The sequence below is a fragment of the Condylura cristata genome, unplaced genomic scaffold (assembly GCF_000260355.1).
Source record: "Condylura cristata isolate star-nosed mole 26May11 unplaced genomic scaffold, ConCri1.0 scaffold00008, whole genome shotgun sequence".
In the NCBI taxonomy this organism is placed as follows: Eukaryota; Metazoa; Chordata; class Mammalia; order Eulipotyphla; family Talpidae; genus Condylura; species Condylura cristata.
The window spans coordinates 37,841,750-37,851,948 of record NW_004567109.1 but is presented as its reverse complement, the minus strand read 5'-3'; the positions used below and the strand labels follow the sequence as shown (position 1 = coordinate 37,851,948).

The 10,199-nt window shown below is 37.6% G+C and overlaps 1 protein-coding gene across 2 annotated transcripts in view; it reads left to right on the top strand.

Annotated features, from left to right (window-relative positions):
* The window catches only part of JAK1 (Janus kinase 1), a 107,127-nt gene that overhangs the window by 53,160 nt on the left and 43,768 nt on the right, over positions 1–10,199 (top strand). For both annotated transcript variants that reach the window (XM_004679513.2, XM_012722225.1), the window contains 3 exons: positions 763–845; positions 3,204–3,402; positions 6,126–6,249. In XM_004679513.2, the coding sequence (XP_004679570.1) occupies positions 840–845; positions 3,204–3,402; positions 6,126–6,249 (329 nt within the window). In that variant the 5' untranslated portion in view covers positions 763–839. The remainder of the gene's footprint in view (positions 1–762; positions 846–3,203; positions 3,403–6,125; positions 6,250–10,199) is intronic.

The window sequence follows — 10,199 nt, the reverse complement described above, 5'->3', positions numbered from 1 at the left end:
GTGAGAGGCTTCACCAGAGACAGAGTGGGGAGCAGAACAGGCAGATCAACAAAGTACACTGCTGAGGGGAGCAGCGGGCTGGTCAGGAGAGGTCTGCCACGCCATGTGGTCACCTCCGAGGCAGGCGGGAATCGAACTCATGCGGAAGTGGCTTTAGCTTCTCAGTGCTGCTCTTTAACCCGCTGTGCCACCAGGGAGGGCCTGTTCTTATTTAGTTTTAAGTTGAGCTTTGAAATTAGGTGGGTAAGTCAGGAGCACTAGCTGCCTAAATTTTTTAATTAGCCTAAAAATAATTGGTGACTGAAAGCATTATTAATCAGATTTATTTCCGAGCTCTCCCCCTTTCATCATGCTGTAATTGCTTCACTGTTAAAATGAAACCAAGGACAAGGTCTTGGGACAAGGTGATTCTAATGGAAATGAATGAAAGTGCATGTCTTTGGATGTGCTAAACTGTTGTTCACAGACTCCAGATAGAGCATGTGGTCTTCACCCTGGACACAGGGTACTCTACTCCAGGAAGCAAAAATCCCTTGCTTCCTTTCTTAAAACAATGAAAATAATACTATCTTGATATTTCATATTTATATCCAAAGATGCCTAAATGTCCTTTGTGTCCTCAGCAGTCTCCCTCTCCCCGTTCTCCTCAAGTGCTTTTTCCCACCTACTTATGGTTTGGGCAGATTCCTTAGTGAAATAATTTTCTTATTTTATGATGCAATTACCTCTGCAGCAGATTGATTTATTCATTTTTGTCTTTAGGTTAATTCTGAACAGACTTTGGAAAATAGTGAAGAAAATCCAGTCTGCAGTTTGAAAGGCATTGGACGGCTGAATAAATGCAGGTATGTACATTTGTATATATAAAGACAAAAGGAAAATCAACTTTTTATAAAATAGTGAAACTAATCTTGAATCTAGTGGAGAGCATTCTTGAATTTTAAAAAAAAGTTCTATTTTAATTTTTGTTAATTCAAATTTTAAGTGTGCTGGTTTAAATTTCCAAGAGTACAAAAGTATAGAAAATGACAAAGTGAAAGTTAAAGCACCCTTGCAAGGCAGTTGCCATCATCAATAATCACTATATATTTTTTCAGATTATACACAGCCAAAAATAAAAACACCCCATAATGTACATGTTATGTGTACAAATATATATATATATATATTATATATATATATAATATATATATATAATATATATATATATATATAGTATACATCATGTGACTTTTTCCCACTCAGTGTTATTTCTCTCTTGCCATATTGGTTCATAAAGCTCAGAATCTTTTTTGTTAGCTGTTAGTGTTCTTTGCATTGTTGAGTCAGCTCCTGTTTGATGTTGTCATTTATATTTTTTTCCTATTTGAAATGATATCGTCTGTGCATACATAATTATGCATGTTTGCCTATTTATTTCCTTAGGGTGAAAAGGTATAGTACCAATGTGAATTCTTCACTTGCCATGCTGTATAAATTCTCAACAGCAGGGTTTTCTTATCTTCCTTTGTGAGACCAGCTTTAGTGACTGTTTTCATTTCTACTTTTCATTGTGGGGGGTAGTTGGGGCTCAGTGCTAGGTTTTAAGAGGTCTAGTTTGACAGTTGATTTGAACCTCAAGTTAATGAGTTTATTTATTTGACTAAGTCTCTATAAGTTTCTGGTTTTAGATTTATTTTGCTTACTAAAATTAAATGCTTCTGTATTTGTAGCATTTGGTCGTGCTGATTCATGGCCCTTCTGTGAGTATCTCACTTCACCAAGGTGGTTAATAGACCAAGCATATGAAGAGAAATGTGTTTTTTACCCTTTATGACTTGTTTTGTTTTGAAGAGCTTTCTTGGGTCATTTAAATACCCTTTATACATAAGTTCTGTATTTAGGTACTATAGATACAAAGGGGAGTGACACAGTCCTTGTCCTCAAGAAACTTAAGAGTACATATAAGTGAGACAGACAGATGTAAATAAAACAGTCATAATTCAGTGTGGTTAGTGCCATGTGGTATATTTCAGCAAAGGCATCTTGGAGGAGGTGAGGTGTGCAATGAATACTAAACAGTGTTTAAGTGTTCCATGAACGGGATGAACTGGAAAGACGTTCCTGGCAGTGGCATCAGAGTGAGCAAAAGTAGGAAGGTGAGAAAAACAGCAGTGAGTCAGGTGGGCAACACGAACTCTGGTAGCTTTGTGGGTTTCAAACATGAAGTGAGACATAGAAAATGAGGTCTGTAAGGTTGGTTGACCAGATGGTGGAGGGCCTCTGTTAATTGAGTTTGAGATTAGTCTGTGGGTTAATGAAGAATCTAATTGGATTAATACTTAGGGTATTACATGAAGGTTGACTTGGCAGGCAGCAGGAAAGTAGATCTTGGAATTTTAGAAATTAGTTTGTAAGTAGACCATTGGTTTTTGGTTGAAGAGAAGAAAGCATGTGTAACCCTGTCCTTTGTTCAGTCCTCCTTTGTTACCTTGCCCAAGGCTAACTTGCTGAGGTTGATTCTTTGGTCCTAGTTGCTCTTTCCTATGAGAGAGCTACTTGCAAGCCTCTTACCATGGTGTTCTGACCTTTTCAGAGCAAGGCTTCCCATCTTTATATTCTGCCCATCTTCCTGCCTGTGGCAGGAGGTGAAAACCTGAGTTTGTTTATTAATTTCTACAATCCTTCTGTGTCGCTTTATGAACATTTGTGGCACTATCTCAAAGCCAGCCCTGGGCAAGCCTCTGGGGGCCATAAAGATAGATAAGTTGCAGAACTTGCTTTTTAGTGTGAAATAGACATAAAATTAAAGGATGATGTGATTCATGCTATAGGTCTATGCAGAAGTTAAATGATTTCAGGAAAGGTAACAGCAGTATGATAACAGTAACAAACAATAATATCAGTGTTTCTAGAATGATTCAACTTTTTCAACTTCACCTGCATGTAAATAGAGAAAATAAAATAAATTCAGGCTGTTCTAAAAGTATTCTGATTTTGGTGAATATGGTTGGGCTGACTAATTAATTAGTATGCCTAGTTATTTATTTTCCATAGTTTCAACTCACAAGCTCTGATGTATTTGATTTTCAGGAAGGAAAGGGGGAGAGAGAAGTACTTATCCAGCATCATGGATTTCTGTTTGCATACCTTTATAACATGTTTGTTTCTTAAACTTTTTCCATGTAGAATGCGTATATTGTCTTATTTTCTTTTCACTACAGTATCTAAATATAAAGGAGGACTGCAATGCCATGGCTTTCTGTGCTAAAATGAGGAGCTCCAAGAAGATGGAGGTGAATCTGGAGGCCCCTGAGCCAGGGGTGGAAGTGCTCTTCTATCTCTCTGACAGGGAGCCCCTCCGACTGGGCAGCGGAGAGTATACAGCGGAGGACCTGTGCATCAGGGCTGCACAGAAATGCAGTGAGTTCTGGTGCTGCCCAGGGCCTTGGAAAGATTTGGGTGGCACATGGCACACTCGCCCATGCATAAGCAGATTTGGGTGTCTCCTGTTTGTCTTGGAATTCTACTGAAGGAGGTGTGGGCTCTGGGAATCAGGGGCTTTTCCTCCCAGATCTACAACTTACTTACACATCACCTTAGTCCAGTATATGAATTAGGAATTTCCCTTTTTACTTTCTTTATTGCAAAATAGTTTATTTCTGCTGATCAATACTGAACATGGGATGCTTGGAAATGCTGCTCATCTTTTGTGGGGGGCTTAATTTCATTTCCCCTCACATACCTGTGAAATTATAGTAATAGTAGTACTAAGCGAGTAAATCACCTGGCACACAAAGTTGCTAGTTCAACAAGTGGTGTGTCTAACTAATTCTTCAAGATGTGTGGTCCATCCTATTGCCACTTTTGCCCTGCCTCCTAAGGGATGCTCCCTCCTCCCCCCACTTTCTCCACATATGACTGAGCTTAAGTGTGAAGTTGGGTGTTGCTTTATAGCTTGGTCAGATTGCCAGGTTGTGAAATGGACAGTGAAGCTGTGAATACTTTTTTTTTTTTAAAGTGAGACTTGCCTTACCATGATTAACCTATCACTCCTGAGGGAGGTTGGAACCCAAACTGACTAATAATATAAAGCTTCTTATCTTTGAAACTTGGGATTGCTGGCAGTTTTTGATCACCTACTTTAAGTGATTAGTGAGGTTCAAATCATAAAAACTTAAAAAGATCAGACCTACCTAGATTGTTGTGAAGGTTGTACAACTCTGTAAATATACTAAAATTCACTGAATTGTCTTAAAATGGGTAGACTTTATGTAAATTACATTGCAGCAAAACTATAAAAAATCAACTCATTTTATGATTTCTTCCACAGTGAGGAAACTCACTGTAATGTTAGACAGGTGATCCATGTTTCACTTACCAGAATAGCCCTCAGATAAACAACTCTGAGCAAATAGTATGGTTATTTCAAGAAATTCCCTTTTTGTTTGTAATAATAGCTTGCTTTAGAAAACCCATTTTCTTGCTGCTATGTCTTCCTCCCTTAAATGCTTTTCAGATACCAGTGGTCCAATAAATGGGGAGAAGTTTGTGTTACAATGAAGAATATAGTAGACTATTGTCAACTAGAGATAAAACTAGATAAAACTGGCATATCTGTAGAGTATTGGGGGAAATTGCACTAATATTTTAAAGCTATTTTGCTTAGATAACAAAGTAAAGGAAGCACTAATAGATAGCAGTTTTAGAAGTATTTGTGATTAACAAAAGAACTATTGTTTGAGATTTAGTTTATAGTGCCATCAGTGTAGCCAGTACAATTTGTATTTGCCAGGACCATTTCTTTATGCTTGTTGGGCTGTAGTTAATGAGAGATTAAGGTTATAAGGAGAGCAGGCTGGGTGGGAAGACAGACTTGGCTCTGGGCTCAGCATTTTGGGCCACCATTTTCTAAGCCCACACTGTAGAGAATGAATGTCTCCTTTTGCACTGACTCAGGAATGTTGCAAAAGTTTGTTAATTTAAAAAAATACATGAATACAGAATGACACAGAATCTTAAAAGCCTCATTTTTGTAGTAAATGATGTTTTGAGGATAGTATTTTTATTTTCACAAAGAAAATTTCAATGTTAAATTTTTCTCTAGTTCTCTTTATTTCACCCTGTCAATAGCTCTAATGACTTATGTGCTACTTTGGGGAGAATACCTGCCTAAATGCGTAGGGCCAGGGAGGGTCTCTGTCAACGTTATTGTTACTTCAGATTTGTGATTCGGAAAGCAGATGCCATTACCTCATATTCTTCCATGTGTTTAGTCGGTTAGTTTTACTGTATCTTAGTTTGTGGCTTGGCCACATTAAAAAAAAAAACAAAACAGTGATAATATGATAGCAATCATTCTCCTTCCCTTCATGCTTTTACATTCCATATCTGTGTTGTATTAATCATAGACTCAGAAATAAGTAGAAAGGTACTTTGCTGGCTTCATAGTCTCCCTTGCTCATAGGAGGCATATAATTAATAATCTCATTCCTATATCAAATTTGTAGAGGGAGGCAGGGAAGCACCATTGCTAGCATATCTTCGTGTTAGTTGTCTAGTAATAAAAATTATTTATGACACCTATATAGAGCGCTTACAATGTATGTTCATTGTTAATGGTAATAGTACTTTTAATCATGGACAGAAATAATTTTGGTTATTTACTCTAACATATTTCATGCACTAATGCCAGGAACTTCCTTGCATGTTTAATCATAATGCATAATGTGTTAGAATTGTTTAAACCTTTCCTGTAAGAAACAGATCAGAGATTTACAAAGTCCAAGAATGTTTTTGTGTTTCACAAGGTGCATATCAGGTGGGATCTGGGAGCCTCTCAGCTGTGTCTTTTTTCTTAAAGTAAGATTTAGGAAGATCCTAACATAGAAACTAGTTAGACCTACTCCCCTTCCCCCCACCGGCCAAGGATGTATCTTATTCCTGGGTTGCCATAGTTCTTGATTATATTATGAATAAAATTGTCTGATTGAACATGGTTGGAAGTTGTATTTACTCTAAGAAGATATAAATCTGACCTAGATTATTTTTTTGGAAGAGGGAATTCTTTACCTTTGGGTATGAAGTACTTTGGAAACAGGTGAATAAACTTTTTAATTTCTGATATCTTCTTGATTTCCCTCCAGGTATTTCTCCTTTGTGTCACAACCTCTTTGCTCTCTATGATGATAACACCAAGCTCTGGTATGCTCCAAATCGTTCCATCACTGTTGATGACAAAACATGGCTCCGGCTCCACTATCGCATGAGGTAAGTACGGTAAGGAGTCACTGCCTGCCTGACTTCCTTGTGCAGTGAGGAATGACAGACTGGAGCCCTGAGTTACTTTCAGGAGTACTGTAGTCATTTTTGAGATTTGTAAGCTTTATATTTGCTTGCTGTGAGAAAGGACTTCAGTGTTTTGAATTTAGTTCGCAGTGAATTTGGTCATCTTCTCCTACATTTTAGAAAAGAAATTATTATGCCGCAATTTTGAGTAGAATTAGTATGGTACAGCATTTTTTTTTCAAATGAATTTAATGAGCTGTGATCAGTATTTTTAAAAATAGAAATACACAGTTAAGAATAGATAATACCAGTTTACCTACATAGCCTAAGAGTATTGTTTTGTAAAGCTTCCATTTCAGATATGTAATGTATGTATGTATGTAGTAGGGCAGAATATAATAGAAGTATATTTCATAAAGTTGTAGCCAAAGAACTTGAGAATCACTGCCTATAATGGTATCCAAGAACTTAGCAGCTGTTGGCTTTTCTCTCCCAAGGGGTGGACATTTCGATCCTTTCCTTGGGGGTGCTGTGTCATGTAGCTCTAATTTTTTTCTGATGAATATGTACCATTTCTCTTGTATATTTTATTAAATGTTACAGCATTAAAAAGAAAAAAAAAATGTTCCAACATCTCCAAAGTGGCAGTGACAGTCAGTACTTCATCGATATAGTCTCTTGAATTTATAATTATATTTGTTCCATACTAGCATTGAAAGTATATTTGTTAAATGCTAGTTAAGTGCAAGTTAATGTGTGCTTGTAAATGTGGGTGTTTTTTTTTTTTTTTTTTTTTTTTTGAAAAGGTCTTAACTCATATAGATCTGATTAAAGTTAGATAGACTCAGGTACTAATGGAATGCCAGGGACATCCCATCCATGGCATTCTCAGAGGTGCTCCATAACATCTTAAGTCTTATTTTCCTGGGAAGTCAGTAGAATTACAATTCTAGAATGGCCTGGATGTTTTTCTCAGTGGAAATGGAGTGGGATCTGCTTGCTATGGTAATCATCCCAGAATTGACTATAAAAAATTCTATATTCACCCAGGGTTTCACCTTAAGAGAAGAGGTATGTGCTGTGTGAGATTTCACATACTAAAGTTAGAGACACATTCACTCCACCCAATTGAGCTTCTGACTGAAATTGGGTTTGTTTTTCAAAGTTTGTTTATTTTGTGTCCTAGTGGTTGGTTTCAAAGAGATTCCACTTTGAAATGTATAGCCCTCAGTCTGGGAAGGGGGCACTTAATTGAATTCTAGTTCTCTGGGTTTCTACACTTGACTTGCAATATAGCATGGTAAAATTTGGGACTTAAATTCACATAGTTCAACTCTGCCAATTTTTTTAGGGGAAAAGTGCGGCCCCCCCAAAAAGGAGTTTACTTAAAACCACATACTTAGTGAATTGTCCCGTTAGAACCCTTTTTGAGGCAGTTATTTTGGTGGTGTGAATGCCTCACTACTGAAAGCAGTCTCTGCCTGCTCCCCATATCTGTGAGGTGCCAGGAAGTGCATGGCTGCTTCAATTTTGGCACCTTGACTTTATATCTGACATTGTGCTTCAACAGGATATTGCTTTGTTACCACAGGCGCTTTGAACTTGGGGAAAAAGATCCCACCCAAACTCAAACCTTTGCATTACAACAAATTATAAAATAAATTGAAACCTTATAATCTCACCACTGAAGAGGGTATAATATGAAAATAAATGTTGGTGACTATTTTGGATGGAATCCCAGCTCTGTTTTGGGAAATGTTTTTGTACTTATTTAAAATTTTCTGTTTTTAAGTAGTTTTGATAGTTATGTTTTGTAACATATCCTTATATAAGACAAGTATAACTTTTCTTCTTCTTAAAGAAAAAAAAAAAACTTCCTTAATCCAAATGTATTTCATGATCTGTTACTAAAGTTTTGTAAACAGCTAAAGAAAATCTGTTGTATGTAATATCTGTATATAAAGTTTATATATGCAAGCACTATGCATTTTCTCAAAAACTTGTTAGAAATACATATCTCTGATTGATAGATCTAGCTGTCCTATCTTGCATTGTTCCTCTATATTATCGTGGAAAAGACTCTAAGCAGCTATCATATTACATTTCTTCTTATCTGTCAAAATTTTTTTGTGAGCATGTTATAATCTTAGTAATTTGTGTGGAACAGATTTGATGAACACACTTGGACTTAAATTTTAAAAAGGAGTGATAGTTGTCTTTGGTGGAACTCTAAGTCATTGATTTAATTTCTTTGAGGGGATCATCCTGTTAAATTTAAAAAGCTGCCGGTCTCTTAACTCTGGAGTTGATTCACTTCTTTCTGCTTGATTTGAAAAACAGGCTCCTAGGGCTAGGGACAGGACAAGTCCTGGTTTCTTCACTAGCTTATAGTCTCAGGCTTTTATTGTGACAAGTGGTTCTCTCTCACATAAGAAGGCTGAGAACAATCTGTAGCTGTGGTTTATGCTGTGGTGTTTCCAGGGATGTGGGTCTTTCTATATGTGTGAGAGAGACTCCAAAGCCCACAGTCAAATTCTCAAGTAACTTTCATAAGTTATAGGGAATATGTAAACTTTAAATGTTGATTTTTGTCTTTAAAGTAACATTTTATCACTCCTTTCCTTTCAGTGTTAATTTCTGCTCACCATGTTTGTTCATTCACTTGTTTATTCATGCAGCAAGCATGTATTAAATACTGTAATATGCCAGGGGATTCAGTGGTAAGCAAAATAGCTGAGACTTCTGCCCCAAAAGGTCCAGATTGTGGCCATAGGCACCTGCTTGTCTGTTGGTCTCTCTTATTTCAGTCGATCTTCCATATGATTTTCTTCCAGGGGAATCCTACTATTTTTTTTTTTAAGATTTATTTATTTATTCATATAGAACTGGGGTACAGGCCAGAGATGCGGAGGGTGCGAGGATTCATCAGAGACAGAGAGGGGAGCAGAACAGGCAGATCGATGAAGTATACTGCTGTGGGGAGCAGCAGGCGGGTCAGGAGAGGTCTGCCTCGCCATGTGGATCTCCTCCGTGGCAGGCGGGAATAGAACTCACACGGAAGCGGCTTAAGCTTCTTAGTGCTGTGCTTTAACCCAATGCACCACCAGGGAGGGCCGGAATCCTCATTCTTATCAGTTTGGTTTGTAGTCTTTTCCTCTGCCACGGTGCCCAGGTTCTGTAGGCTGGCATTTATTTATTCTGGTACCAACTTCCCTTCCACCTCCCGTAACAGAAGAAGGCAGCTTTTTTCCCTTTGGCACTTCTTTGGCACCTAATCCAGAATATCTTCACTCCAGGGAAAACTTACTTATCAATGCCTAGGGCCCACAGTATTATTATGGGCCCATAAAAAAATGTTTTAAATATGTTCAGAATCAGAAAAAAATTTTTAGTCTGTTTTATATTCATCTTTAAGCCAACAGGGTTGAAAAATACTTTGTTTGTACTGAGGAAAAGTGGGTGGATTCCTAAAAGTCACAGTGTATCTAGTTTATGAGATGTGTACCCTTGTAACTATTGCTGTTGATGCTTGTGACTGATTGCCTGTCTCTTTAAACAGGGACTGCATCCAAGAACCCTTTGCATGTCAGAGTCTGGCACAACATCTGGCTTGTCTTAGGGCCAGCAAATTTAGTTCAGTAACAGTTATGTGAGTTTGACTGCAAGTCTTTTGGGGGAGGGAATTTTTTTTTTTTTCGTTTCTCAGTGCCATGGTTGTTTTTCATATCACATGGGCATGTCAAAGGAGAGAGACCCAGGTACCAGCTGAGTCTGCAACCTGCAGATGACATGGGTCAGCTAGGCTTAACTTGCTGTTAGACCTTCCAGAACTCATTGTGTTTTTCTTGCAGGTGACAGAGAAAAGTAGTGGTTAAGAGGAGAGGTTTATAGTCTTAGGTCACTAAGCCCCATGGAACCTTTTTTTTTTTTTT